Source organism: Bacillus rossius, chromosome 10 (genome assembly GCF_032445375.1).
Source record: "Bacillus rossius redtenbacheri isolate Brsri chromosome 10, Brsri_v3, whole genome shotgun sequence".
NCBI classification, from domain to species: Eukaryota; Metazoa; Arthropoda; class Insecta; order Phasmatodea; family Bacillidae; genus Bacillus; species Bacillus rossius.
The window spans coordinates 37237307-37252823 of record NC_086337.1 but is presented as its reverse complement, the minus strand read 5'-3'; the positions used below and the strand labels follow the sequence as shown (position 1 = coordinate 37252823).

The 15517-nt window shown below is 38.6% G+C and overlaps 1 protein-coding gene across 4 annotated transcripts in view; it reads right to left on the bottom strand.

Annotated features, from left to right (window-relative positions):
• LOC134535957 (protein FAM184A-like) overlaps window positions 1-15517 on the bottom strand; it is a 93838-nt gene that overhangs the window by 2647 nt on the left and 75674 nt on the right. For 3 of the 4 annotated variants that reach the window (XM_063375395.1, XM_063375394.1, XM_063375397.1), the window contains 3 exons: window positions 14496-14632; window positions 12693-12868; window positions 1634-1780 (listed from right to left, as the gene is read on the bottom strand). In XM_063375395.1, coding sequence (XP_063231465.1) covers window positions 1634-1780; window positions 12693-12868; window positions 14496-14632 — 460 coding nt within the window. Of the gene's footprint in view, window positions 1-1633; window positions 1781-9399; window positions 9563-12692; window positions 12869-14495; window positions 14633-15517 lie in introns of those variants that run through there. The other variant, XM_063375396.1, reaches the window with a different exon arrangement.

Here is a 15517-nt window from a genome sequence, read left to right as displayed (position 1 = left end):
ACAATTTAAATGACGGTTACTTTTTTTCACTCAAGCAAATAATATCACGTCCACTTTAGTCAGTAAGTGTCATATTCATTATTAAAGAATTTACAGTTTAATGTTTTTCTTGTTAAAGTTAACAGAATGGTTTGCAAAACATTAAAGACTATGTTAGTTTGAATAAAAAATCTATGTACTGTGTTCTGATTTGTTGAGTTACAAAATGACAAAATATATCTGTACATGCAGCAAACTGAGGCCGATATTTTGTAATACCTAGTGGTCTGCGAGTATTCAAAAAAATATTTGATATTCACAAATAATTAAATATTCAATTCTACACATCAATTTTTTTTTTTTTTTTTTTTAAATATTGTTACCACTAATTTCAGTAAATGTAACTCAACACACAGTAGAATCTTGATTATCCATAACCCATGTAACTGGGCATGGGCAAGAAAGAAGTATAACTAAAAACTACGTATTAAAAGTATAAATAAATGTACAAAAAAAAAAGAATTATTCACTGATTCAAGGCCAGTTATTCGTTAAATTACACGTACTTACCTATGTATATCAAATTGTAAATATAATTCATGTCTTGTCATTGAAACTGTGTTTTGGTTCATTACAAATAATTTCATTTTACATATTTTTTAAAATTAATCATTATTTTCAATAATACTTGTAAATTTGTTTTATATAAATTACATAAAAATTTTGCTGTATTGTATAACCTAAATACATCTGAATTTGATTATCTGTGATTTTCGCTTATCCGTGCTGACCTTCCCCCCCATTACCCAGGTTAGTCAAGGTTCTACTGTATACAAATTTAGATAAGAAGAGAGTAACACGTTTGAAGCCAGAAGATTGATTGAGAAGTATTTTTTTTTAAATAGGTTTTTTTTTTCCCTGTAACATACTTAGTACATAATTATTTGTATCAACAATACAAGTAACAAACTTAAACATTTCTGGCTTAAAAAAAATTCATTTCGAGGTTTTTTTTTCTTCTTGAATTCTACACCACTGCATTATGGTTTCATTTAATATTTCTCTCTTTTTTGGATTTCACTGGACTTTGAATCAATTTTTTTCTTAAACTCTGTGAAGTGTGTGTGAAAAAAAAAAGTTTCACGGTACGTTTCAATTTTTTATAGGAAAAAAAACATTATTTAATATTTGTGTGAATAGTTAGATGTTCAACTCCGAATCTGGCTTGAATAACGAGCAAACGGAGACGGGTGGAAGGGCCCCGCGAGCGGGACGGAGAGAGAGAGAGAGGGCAGGTACCAGTGGTGTAGCCAGGATTTGTGTGTGTGTGTGGGGGGGGGGGGGGGTGTTAAGAAGCATGGCCCCCCCCCCCGTATTAAAGTGGCGGGTTCGGGAGGTCCTCCCCCGGGAAAATGTGGATTTTAAGGGTGTAAAATAGTGCTATTTTTTAGCAGTTTTCGGTACACTTAAATTTAAATATTGTAATGGTAAAAAGTTTTGATTAATTTTTATTTTTAATATATGAAATTTTGTTTGAGTGATGAATAAGAAATTAATTAAATATTTGGTGCTAAGGGGGAAGTGGGGGGGTGTGTTTGAAACCCCCCCCCCCCTTGGCTACTACGCCCCTGCACCAGGCACACACTACACTCACAGCTTGGAGAGGTGCGCGATCTTGTCCTGCACCTTGCGCTGGAACTGCTGCACCTGGGAGCGCCACTGCTGCCTCTGCTCCTCATGGCGGGCGGCCAGCTCCGCCAGCCGGCGACGCAGCTCAGCCTCCCAGTGCGCGTCCCTCTCTCTGCGCCGGGGGAGGAGGGGGACACACCGGGAAGCACCAACACCAGGTCACCGGGGAGAAAGGAGGGAGATGCTGGCCCCACCCCCCTCTCTCACACACACACACACACGCCAACCGAGCTGGCACCGGGACCCTATTAACCGGACATTAGGTTAACCGGGTTCTCAATTAAAAACTAAACATTTTTTTTTGGGGGGGTGGGGGGGGGGGGTGAAAACCTAGCCCGCGAAGCGTAATTCATTAGGGAAGGGACAAGAAATAAGTGAAACTAAAAACTAACTACGTATTAAAAGTAGAAACGAACGGACAAATAAAACAGAACTATTTGCCGATTCAAGGCAAATTCTTCGTTGATATGCATGTACCGATAATGCATATCAAATTGTAAATATAATTAGTTTTTTTTCCCCATTGAAACTGTAATTTAGCTCATTACAAATAATTGAATTCATGCATATTTTTAAAAATTATTAATAATTAGTGTCAGTAATACTTGTAAATTTTGTTTTGTATGAATTACTAAGTTTGCGTGTCAGAGGTTTGGCAAAACCGAAAACGAGCAGCGACAGTAGGGGTAAACATTGTTGATGATTGAATACCTCAACGTTCCACATCAAGGCACTTGCAGCTAGTATCTCATTACTTTTTTTCGTGCTGCGTTTGATAGCTCAAATAATTTTTCAATCTTCACGTCTATAGCACACTCAAGTGAACCGCTTACCTGCCTTGCATCTGAGAGGGGGGAAAAATTGTTTCAAGTTTCACTTTAATTACCGAGATTATGGAAGGACGTGTCCCATTAGCACCAACCAAAACTTTTACCACTTTACCTCAGCAACAAGTACTAAAATTAATTTGTCTTTTTTCTTTTTTTTTGGGGGGGGGGGGGGGGGAAGTGTACAATTCCTTAAATACACAACACACTGGTATTTGTTCTTTAACTATAAACATTTTAATTATTGGGGATCTATTCCCTACTTCAGGGAGTTACAAATACAGTTTGGCTCAATTTTTAATTTTCACGTCCAGCCTGTCAAACAATTAAAGAGTGTAAAATTGGTTAATAAATAATAATAAATATCTCACACATACTGATCTACATGTCATAGTTTTGTATGAGTAGATGAAGTCAATCATGAAGTCTAACATATTGTATCAATATTCTGAGACAAAAAAACTAGTTTCTACAGAACATTAAAATGTTCCTTTTGTTACAAAATATTAAGTTTTTGAAACCCAAATAATTTTACAGTAGGTACATTATTCAAGTAATTACTCTGATGTTGAAACTAAGACAGAAATGCTATTTCCTTAATGATTAACCACAGAAAAATGCTACCTGGCCAAGTATGTAAGTGTGAAATATTCCTCATTAATAAATATTACATTTAATGTGTAAGTGCAAATAGGTAGACAGGTTCATTATAAAGCTATAATCTCACTGAGCTATTAGTTAAGCTGAGAATATGCAAAACACATGGAATAAAGATAAAGAAACAGATGCTCCTAAAAGCAATAATAAGATATTTTGTAGATTATTTGAATGATCCATTGGTGCTATTTAAAGAATCAAGTACGTAATACTTTAACAAACGGATACTAATGTGTAAGGGAAAACTTTATTTTTGTTGAATATACTTTACTCTATTTACATATATAAATACTAATTATTTATTTAACAAAGTTCATCTTTAAGGCAATATTATGATACTGCATAGCTTGATACTTCCTTTGGCAATCTTAAAACAACACTCACATTAACTTAACAATAACTAAAAATAAAATTTTAAATTTACAACATGAAACATGACTGTTTTGGCAATTTGATATGTAAGGGAAAAAATTTGCCTCCCATTATATGTATGTATATTTTATTATAGTTTCGACAGGTACAATATCACAGAAGTTTTCATTCTAACTACATATTGTAGGAACTTCATAACAATTTATTTTTGTAGTTGTTTAAATATAATGGTATAATAGAAGACTTTCTTTTAGACAAAATGCTTTTGATAAATGCTTTACTTTTAATTTAATATTGTTTATGGAATTTTTTTAAACTTTAAATAAATAAAACATAATCTACTACAAACAACAAACTTTTTAATCGTGCAAACTGTTAAACTGTTTGAGAAATGTTATGTTTTTCTATTGAGTTGGTACTTCTGGTACAGACGACGAGGGAGGCAGTTATCTATGAGTGGATGTAAAGACCAAGATGTGTATTAAATCGTAGTGTAACAATAGTGTAACATTTTGAATTACCATGTGTCTCTGCATGAAATAAATCTTATCAGGTTATGGGCCCAGCCCGTGAAAGTGGGAGAAAAAAAAAAAAAAATTCGCTATGGCACATGTAGGGAGATATATTTAAAACTACAAATGTCTTGGAAACGGTAAGTCGCCGCAGAAGAAGACAAGATGGCTGCATTGCACAACAATCTTCCTCAGTTATCTGCGACAAATTTCTCAAATTGGAAATTCAGAGTGGAATGTTTATTGGACGAAAAACAGTGTAAGGAAGTGCTGGAAGACGAAATAACGGAAAAGTGTAAAGAACTAACACCACAAGATGAAAAGGCATTACATGTGAAGGATGCAAAAGCTCGGTCAATTATAGTACAGTGTCTAACTGACCGACATATCGAGTATGTTAAAGATGCAAAGTCCGCCTATGAAATGATGAAGTGTTTGAAAAACATTTTTGAAAGGAAGACGATTTTATCAAAACTGTACGTGAGAAGAAAGTTATTGAGTTTAAAGTGCAAAGACGGAACTGAATTAGAGGAACATTTTCAACAGTTTGACCGTTTGATACGTGAACTAGAAGAAACGGGTAGCAAAATGGACGAGAGTGACAAAGTGTGTCATCTTTTATTGACCATGCCGTCTCCTTACGAAACAACTGTAACAGCGCTGGAAACCATCACCGATAACTTGACTGTAGAGTTTGTCAAGAGTAGACTTCTGGATGCAGAACTCAAGATGAAGAATACAAACGTAGTGATAAGTGATAGTGAATGCTCGTTCAGCGCAAGAGAACGTACCAATAGGCGATGTTTTGGTTGCAATGGCTTAGGGCATTTCATTTCAAATTGCCCTAGCAAAAATACAACCCCTGAAAGAGGACGAGGAAGAGGATGGTTCAGCAAAAGGGGTTACGGTCAAGGCAGGCCCAGGTATGGTGATCAAGAACATCAAGGTAAGCCCACTGACAGTAAATTAGTATCACATCAAGCATATGTAAATAATGTTGAATCTGAAATTTCTTTCGTTGCTCTCTCTTCTGAAGTAAACATAAGCGCAACAGGGAAAATAAACTTCATTGTAGATTCTGGTGCCACAGAACACTTGGTTCAAGATTCACTTAAAAAGCACATGATACAAGTTGAATTTCTTAAGTATCCAGTAACCATAAAAGTAGCAAATGGTTCCACCCTAACAAGTAACAGCAAAGGCATTATACGTCTCAAATATGCGGATAGAACTGTAACCATACATGCTCTCATTGTCGAGGGATTGTCTCACAATTTACTGTCTGTCTCAAAACTCAATTCTAAAGGAAACACAGTAATTTTCACACAGAGTCGTGCAACTATAGTAACCAATAGCAATTTCCCAATAGAATGTGAGTTGCAAGGAAACCTATTTGTAGCTAGTTTTGAGTTTGAAAATGAAAGTTGTAACCTCCATGTCAACAATAATCTATGGCACAGAAGGCTTGGTCATTTGGGCAGAAATGGACTTAAAATTATAGCTCTTCCATATAGCGAAGACAAATGCAGTGTTTGTATACAAGGGAAAATGAATAGACTTAAATTTCCTGCTCATGATAAGTCATCAGATAACATTGGAGATCTTATTCATTCAGACATATGTGGTCCGATAAATCCACCAACTAAGGATAGGGAAAAATATTTTCAGACACTAATTGATGATTATTCACACTTTACTATTGTTAAGATCTTGAAATCCAAAGATGAAGCATCACAGAATGTTATTGATTTTGTAAGGTTGATTAAAACTCAGTTTGGGCTCAAAACCAAACGAATACGATGTGATAATGGGGGGGAGTATGTGTGTAATAGTTTCAAGAACTACTGCAAGGGTAAAGGTATCATACTAGAATACACTATGCCATATACTCCTCAACAAAATCCAGTGTCTGAAAGAATGAACCAAACCTTACTGAACAAAACAAGAGTAAAACTTGTAGAAACAGGCCTACCTAAACATATGTGGAAAGATGCACTACTTGCTTCAACTTATGAACTAAACAGATGTCCCACCATGTCTCTGCCGAAGGGCAAAGTACCTGCAGATTACTGGTATGGAGAAAGGAACATGGAAAAACTGAAAGTTTTTGGCTCAAAATCCTGGGTAGTGACCTTACCCAGGATGAATAAGCTGAATCCTAAAAGTAAGTGCATGAGGCTTGTGGGCTATTGTGGAGGGGGTTACAGGCTTTGGGATCCAGAAGAAGACAAAATTGTACAGTCCAGAGATGTTGTGTTTGATGAGGATGATGTGTTTTTCAACAAAGATTCATCTGTGACTGAAGAAAACCCTCTGCCCATAGAAGGGGCAACAGAAGAGCATAGTCTTTCACGCTTTGAAGAAATTCAGCCAGATAACAGTGATGTGAATGTCGGAACAAGTGATAGCGAAGAAGATTTTCATGGATTCAAAAACCAAGGAAACCAAATATCGAGAAAAACAAAAAGGAAAATTGTTCAACCAAGTAGACTCAATGACTATGAACTTCACATTGCCTACTGCCTATGTGCTGGTGAACCAGTGGACTATGCCGAGGCAATCAAGATAGGCGAAGGTTGGGAAGAGGCAATTAAAAATGAAATTCAAGCTCTGGAAGAACATGAAACCTGGACATCAGTCACCCTACCTCCAGGAGAAAAGGCCATAGACACAAAATGGGTGTTTAAAACAAAGCAAGATGGTACGAAGAAGGCGAGACTTGTGGCAAAGGGGTTTCAGGAAAAATCATCTTACAATGTTTATGCCCCTGTGGCTAGACTGCCTACAGTAAGACTATTCCTGTCAGTTGCTCTTTCAAACATGTGGGAAATTCATCAACTTGACATACCTACCGCGTTTCTCAACGGCATCTTAGACTCGGATGTATACATCAAAACACCAGAAGGTGTGATAAATAAGCCAGGGAAAGTATTGAAACTTGTCAGGAGCCTTTATGGTCTCAAGTCAGCTCCACGAAAATGGAATGAAAGATTCCATAACTTTATGGAAACTGTTGGGATGCAACGATCAAACTGTGATTTCTGCTTGTACAAAGGTGAAAATGTGTGGTTAATTGTTTGGGTTGACGACATGTTAATTACAGGAAAATCAGTCGAGTGCATCAAATTAAAACAGTCTTTACAAACAGAGTTCAATGCTAAAGATCTGGGGGAACCAAAGGACTTCCTGGGAACCAATATAATAAGGAATGGGAATCAAATGAAGATTTCACAAACAAGACTTATTGGCAAAATGTTGGAGAGATTTAAGATGCAGGACTGCAAAGGGGCAAATACTCCAATGGAAAATAATCTCCAGATTGACACAAAAGAACCTGTAAATGCTCAACTGCCATTCAGAGAACTTGTAGGTTCGCTCATGTATGTGGCTACTGTAAGCCGACCAGATATAGCCTACGCCACATCATTTTTGAGCAGACATTTACATAAACCAACAAACCAACTGTGGACTGCTGGTAAAAGAGTACTGCGATACCTGAAGAAAACTAGTGAAGTGTGTCTGACTTTTGAAACAAGTTCGGACAAAACCTTGTGTGCCTACTCTGATGCAGATTGGGGAGGAGACACAACAGATCGTAAGAGCACCAGCGGTTCAGTAATTTTTCATGGACAAAATCCTATTCTTTGGTCATCACAGAAACAGTCAGCAGTAGCACTATCAACAGCAGAAGCCGAATACGTGTCATGTGCAACAACAACTGCTGATCTTCTCTATCTTCAAGGTGTGCTCCAAGATTTCGAGAACAATACCGTGATACCCACCTTATACACAGACAATCAGAGTGCGATTAACATGGCTGTAAGTTTCGAGAATAGCAAGAGGTCAAGACATATTGACATCAAGATGCATTTTCTAAAGGATGTTATTACAAAGAAAATGCTCACCCTTAAGTATGTAAACACAGAAGAAAATGTAGGTGACATTTTCACAAAGGCTTTGGGACTGAACAAGTTTATATACTTTAGAGAAGCTTTGAAATTAAAATTTTTCTGTTGAAGGGTTTATATTGTGTCAAGTTAAAATTTTTCTGTCAACTGTCATTAAAATGTTTAACTTGAGGGGGAGTGTTAAACTGTTTGAGAAATGTTATGTTTTTCTATTGAGTTGGTACTTCTGGTACAGACGACGAGGGAGGCAGTTATCTATGAGTGGATGTAAAGACCAAGATGTGTATTAAATCGTAGTGTAACAATAGTGTAACATTTTGAATTACCATGTGTCTCTGCATGAAATAAATCTTATCACAAACAACAGGGGCATGCAATGTTACACGCTCAAAAGGCACATGCTTAAAACTTTTTTTTTTACTTATGTACAATATTTTTTTTACAAAAGTAAAAATATAAAAATGATCACCTCTACAACTTGTTTGGTTAAACGTAAGTTGAAGTCAGTTCATACAACAATTGGCAAGCCATTACATGCACTCAATCAAAAAAAATAAACACCAAACGTAAAATCAAAATTTAAAATCCAAGGATGATCCAGTCTTTAACTCTTAAAAATATTTAACTTTACAGTATATACGACATGGGAAGCAAAAAAAAAAAAAAAAGTAGGGGATGTTTGGGCAAGTATGATAATTGCTTACTTAATATGTCCGACACTATATGTGAACGGAAATTAAATGCTTAAAGAAATACTTTGCCATATGTTGGGTTTTTACAACGTAGAATAATTTTATATGATGACTCACTGTCATTAGTTTTATACTTTTTTTTTAACTTTAGGACGAAAAGGAACTTACTTAAAACAGGGTTACTAGTGTCTGGTAATGATTTATCTACTACTACCTTTGAATATGTATACTGTATAGAAGTTGCCAGCCCAGGATAAAATTTCTAATACGGTTTTGAGGTAGTTGGTTAATTCACCGCCGCAATCGCCACCATCTCCAGGGCATCGACTTGTGGTGGTCCCTAGCGGACAAGTGTCGGACTCTTCAAACACCCCTTCCCCCTCCCGTTGAACGACCTTGAGCTGCAGTTAATGATGGGTGGGGGGGTGCGGGGGAATGACAGCGGGCGACAGTGCTGCGCTCTAACGTGTAAATAACAACCTAAGACGATACAGGGCGTTACGGCAGCACACTGCAGCGGTGAAAGTTCCCAAGCTGCTCATCGTACGCTTCTGAAAAACGTAGAGTAAATCCTATAGACTCGCGACTTCTATACAGTATGTATATATTCAAAGCTACTACCCACGGTATATTAAGATATTAACTAATGGCTTTTTTGGCACGTTAGTAATCAAGAGGACCGGGCACGGACCGATACACGCGCCACGAGGTACGTGCGAAGGGTTGTTGCGAGCGGTGTGCGTGGGGGGGGGGGGGGGGGGGGCGGCCGTCAGAGGCCACGGTACAGGACGAAGGCGCATGCGACCAGCACGGAGGAGAGGGTGAGGGGGAGAGAGCCTGACAGGACCCAGGAGAGGAACGGCAGGAGGAAGACGGAGAGAGCCGTCAGCTTGCCGCTCTCACTCTCCCACGAACCGGCCGGGTCGCTACGAACACAGTACACACACACAGAGAGCAGGTGAGAGAGAGAGAGAGAGAGAGAGAGAGAGAGAGAGGTATCGCAGCTACTGCAAGTGTTGCTGGCGGTGGTCGTCACTGCCAGGGCCATCACGAGAAAACTAGTGCCCGGGGGGCAAATATTTTTGTCCCTATTATTTAAAGTACATCTTCTCAAACTCAACAATTAAAAAAAAAAATCTATGGTCGTACCCATAAACATTATCTGCACTTATCTCATTAATTGTAAAGTTTCCTATAAATTCTATTAACACATAACTTGTAACTTTTGTCCTATCAGAATAAAAAAAAAAACAAGCATTAAAAAAAACACCTCAGGACCGGGGATTTTGTCGCCGCCACACCCCCCCCCCCCTTCCCCTTTTTCCCTTCCCCTCTTCACGCCCTTTTGACGGCGTTGGTCACAGCTCCTGTGGTGAGGAGGTTGGGACCAATGATGGTTAAATATTCACCAAGTGGTGTTTCTCCCCAGAAAGTCTTTGTGTTTGGCCAAGCGACAGAAGGGTTTTCGATTGTTTAACACCTCTTGCTTTGAGAGTTTCAAGCGAGCATAAATCTATGGCAGCTTGCTTGGAAGATTCCATGCCCTCTTACATGGCTGCAGGTATAGAATTTTCTGTATAATTTTGATAACCTGCTAGCTTTTTTTTATTAGTTTTTTTTATATGTGCACAATTTTCTGTGGAAAAATCTTTGCAATGTTGAAATTCTAGTCAGTCTAGTAATAAATAATGCTGTTGAAATCATCAGTACATTTTCTAATACAGAGATACATAATCTGTTTAAAATGTAAAATCCTTAAGGAAAAATTATTATAAATATTCATGTTTTACTTAAACTTTCAAAATACACAAGTAAATAAAATTTGCAACATTCAACACGAATACTGCAGAATATTATTCCACAGAAACGTCCACAGCCGCTTGTATATGAAGTTTTGGGCAGTAATTCAGGTGAAAGTCTTTATCAAAGTTTGGGCATGAAACCTTCCATCGTGGCATAAAGACTTATGTTATCACATATTGTGTACTACTGCCATATATTTTCAAGAACATAATCTCGTGCAATAGATAAATAAAGTGTCCCTAATCAGTACTACATATACTCCAGGGGTGCCCACAAAGGGGGGGTAACGACGCAGACTGCGTCATAAAATTTTTTTTTGGGGGGGGGGGGGGGGGAGGGGTGGTTAAAAGACGAGAAAAATTTATATATTATTTACATAATTATAGCTTCTAATGTGAAAATACGTTTCTGGTGCTTTGATAATTGAAAGGGATCTTGTAAATCAAATTGGCAACCCCGCACTTTCCTCAACAAAAGCAGTTTGGCATCTGTCGATTCAGGATGGAAATATTACCTGATATGACCAAAATTAATATTAGAAAATCAGTTTTAATTAATGCAAAATGTAATAAAATATAATACTAAAAAAGTATAATATTATAAAATCATTGAGTAAATCATTGAGAAAATGGCATAAACAATTTGTGTGGGGGGGGGGGGAATGGCGCATCATTAGGTTGGGGGGGGGTGAGTCATAGTGTTTGGGGCGGGGGGGGGGGGGCACCTCTGTATACTCTGTTCAATTCGATGTTCCTTGATCATTGTAGCTACAAATAGCTGCAAAAAAAAATTTGCTAACTGCAATTAAAAATTTATCTCAATCCTAAAACAACAATACTAAAATATGTACACTATAACACCATGTAAAAAGCTGCCTAAGTAGTAAAAAGAATTGTTAACATTAATTTTTTTTTTAACACTGGCATTTCATTCAAGACCGGCTGATAAAAACAAAGTACTTACTGAAAAAAAAAATAATGATTCCGAAAATACATATGTATGCCCTTCACAACATATATTTCACAAATTATGAAATTAGGTTAAGTAATGAGTGAAACACAATATGCTCATTGAGAAATTGTTACTTGAAAATGTTAACATTATTTCCACTGACAACACATGCCTTACAGAAAAATGAATAATGTGTGCAGTACAAAGACGTATGCAATGGCAGACACATATGGGGGAGCAGGGGGCGCATGCCCCCCCTCCCCCTTGACACGGGAGGCCCAGCACCAAGCGTGGTTCATGGCGAGGGGAGGGGAGGGTGCACCCCCGCCGCCCATGTCAATGCACATTCGAACGCGTTCATACATAAACCAGAACAACTTCATTATTTTCATTATTAAAGATAAAAATTAAATATTGTAGTTCTTGTCTTAGAAACTGTTTAAATAAAGTCTTCTTAAGATTTGCAAGTGTCTTGATGATTCGCTACTACACCCATAGCTCAAGATGTCTTTTAGCAACCCCCCCCCCTTTTTGAGTTTTTTTTTTCTGTATCCGCCACTGGGCATATCCAACTCAAAACGGTAGGAACCATTGGTAGTTTGTGAGGATTAGTTACAAATTTTCTAACTACAGCTACTTAAAAAATTTTTTTCCCTCCACTTTGAAAGAAGCCATTCGTAGATACGCACTTGTGTGCAGAGTAACATAACCAATTAAACAAGCAAAGAAAAAAAAATTACAAAATATAATCTGCTCGCTGAGAGAATAATTTTTAACTACAAGAGGTCACCTCAAAATATAGGTACAGTATGACGTCGTCCCAAGTCCCCGGAAGCTTTGAATATATATAATATACTGTATGGAAGTCGCCAGCCCAGGTTAAAATTTCTAATACGGTTTGAGGTACTAGTTGGTTAATTCACCGCCGCAATTGCCACCATCCCTAGGGCATCGACTTGTGGTGGTCCCTGGCGGACAAGTGTCGAACTCTTTAAACTCCCGTTGAACGACCTTGAGCTGCAATGAGTTATGTGTTGGGGGAGGAGGGGTGCGGGGGAATGACAGCGGGCGACAGTGCAGCGCTCTAACGTGTAAATAACAACCCAAGACGATACAGGACGTTACGGCAGCGCCCTGCAGCGGTGAAAGTTCCCGAGCTGCTCATCACACACTCCTGGAAAACGCAGAGTGAATCCTGTCCACTCGCGACTTCCATACAGTATATATATTGTATTCAAAGCCGGAAGGGAGGGGGTGTCCGGACCCCCGGGGGGGGGAGAGGAGCGCGCGGGGGCGACTGACCTGAGCTTGTGCGCGGCCTGCTGCTGGGCGCGGGCCAGCTCCTGCTCCTGGCCGGTGATCTGCTGGTTCAGCACCTGCATTCCCCCCTCCAGCAGGTCCACGCTGCCCTGCAGGCCCCCGATCGCCGTCGACTGGCCCTCCAGCTGCCCCCGCAGGTCGGCGATCGTCTCCAGCAGCTGCGGGGGGACACGCGACGGACTACTTTTCCTTCGACGCGCAACACCTTGGCTCTCTCCGCGCGCGTGCGCCATTCCCATTCGGTAGAAGCAACTTCGCGAACGGAACAGCGGAAGTCGCACGGAACGGTAATGTGCGACCCGGGTAAGAATTCCGAACCCTATTACTTAGAACACTATATTTGGAGCGATACAGTTGTTTTTTGAAGTAAATGTACAAATTAATAAAATCTCTAATTTTACATACTCACAGTGCACAGGTTGTCCAAGTGTACTTAAACTCCCATCTGGGGTGGATGGCGCAAAACCAAATGTTCACAGAGCCGAAAGGAAACTTTACGCTATCAACCGATTGATGTATTTAAACAAGATGGGCAGTATGTATTAAAATTAAAAAAAAATTTTGTCAAAAATCAGGTACAGGTACTGAACTGCGGCAATGTAGCAAATGTCTAACCATCAGGGGGAAAAATAAATGTTTCCCTATCCACTAGCTTAATTTCAAATCAAAGTGCCTGGCAGCCTTTATTTACTTCACAAAAGAGAATTAATAATGCAATAAGAATCATGTTGGTTTTATTATGTTAAACATGAAAATTATACCCTGCTACCCTCTTTCAACTTACTATTTTAACTGATATAAGTACTGTATTAATTAATTCCTATTACATTTTTTTTATATTCTGATTACTAACCTCAGCCTGTTATTGACATGATAAATTTTATTTCTCTTTCTTACTTCATTATCAGATTTTGCAGAGAAGAATAATGTATGTACTGCAAAGCACACTAAATAAATTCTAGATTAAAGTTTCCATGCAGAAGTTAAAAATATTTTGAAGTTTTCTGGATTAATTTTTTTAAATTTTTAAGCCCCTTGAGGATTTAAATTGTACACGAGGTTTAGCTGTAATTTTACTAACATTAGCAACATGGTGCAATTGGAAAAACTTTGGACTCACATTTGAGAGGACCTGGACTCAGATCCCGGGCCATTCGTTGTGATTTCTGTTTGCCGTGTTTTTACCCAAGTAGCTCCATAAAAATGCTAGGATGGTTTCTCACTAAATTCCTTCCTCAATATTCCTGGGTGGTCAGCTGTTTGCCTCGTCACCAAGGCATAATACCAAAAAAATAAAATTCCAACAAATTTCTTGTTTAAACATTTTAAACATATTTTTAATAATGTAGATGCAATTTTCCATCTAATCGTCATTCAGATACGGCCGTCAAGAAATGGGGAGTGAAGGGCATAATCCCCGGGGCCTGAGCAATCAAAGGAATCCGGTTGAACTCCAAAATATTATTTATGCTTGTGTTTGTCCTGAAAGCACAACAAATATAATTACAATTCTGTTGCTAGTAAATTCATTGGAAATCTCACATTCATCCAATTTTTTCCAGATCACGTTTACCGTTATGGCCACGTTACACCTCTTAATCTTAAATTTATTTTTTTTAATCGTGGTTTTTTTTTTTAAATGATGGGGGGGGGGGGGGGGGGGGCAGACAAAACAAATTGTTTGCCCCAGGGTCCTTTGGTTTGCATCGACGGCCCTGCAGTGAACACACAGCCGAGTGTCGGGATGTCGCGACGGGGGGCGGACGGACACTGAGCGTCACCCACCTCCGCCTCGCGGGCCTTGTGGCTCGTCGTGGCCGCTTCGAGCTGCGCCTTCACCTCCTCCGCCAACACGTGCTGCTGCCTGGCCTCTTCCTGGAGGGCCTGGTCCTTCTGCTCCATCAGCTGGTCCCACTGCTGGGCTGCAACAGCACCCCGCAGCCTCCACGTTACCCCTGCCTGCCCGTCCGCATTACCCAGGGTGTCCACACACGTCTACGGTGAAGTTTCCCTCGCTATCACGTGGCTTTCCACGTCCAAAATCACAAATGGATGTAGTTAAGTTAAAGTTAATTATAAATTGTAATTCTCGTATTAATAACATAATGTGGGTATAATTTTAATGGTCTAGTATAAATACTGGTATAATAATAGCAATGACGGTACGATCAACCTTGTAATATTTTAATTTATTTTCAAATAAAATATAAGCAAATTGTGGGTTGGTTCCTTTTTGCATAACTACGTCCAAATATCCTTGACTAATTTTTGATGCGTAACGTCTTGGCTCTCGGTATACGGCACGCGTGAACGGAACTGAAATTGCACGGAACGGAAACGTGTAACTACGGGTGCTGCCATCTGTGGCGGATGGCCACGAGCAAAAATTTCCAAAGGCAAAGGGAAACTTTATAGTATTAACTCTTTAGTGAATTTTAACAAAAAAAAAAAGCAATATTTTAATAAAAAAAGTCCAAAGTCGCGTTTAGTATTTTTTTTTTCCAAGTCTTTTTTCACTTTTATCGGGAACCATTTCATTATATACAGTTTCAAAATTCTGTCTGCAAATCGATGGAATCAATAGTGCTCCGGCAGCGAATTCTAGTGGTGGGTACGGAAATGAAGGTGTGATTCGCATCAATAAATGTAGCTGCAAACACAATTTTTGTATATTTTATCATGCTCTACATTATTTAAAAAAAAAAAAATTTTAACATTAAATTTTGTGTCCAATTTACATATTATAAGTGTATATGCAACATGAGGACATCTGAATTTGCTCGTTACCGAGGTTAGATGTTGCACAT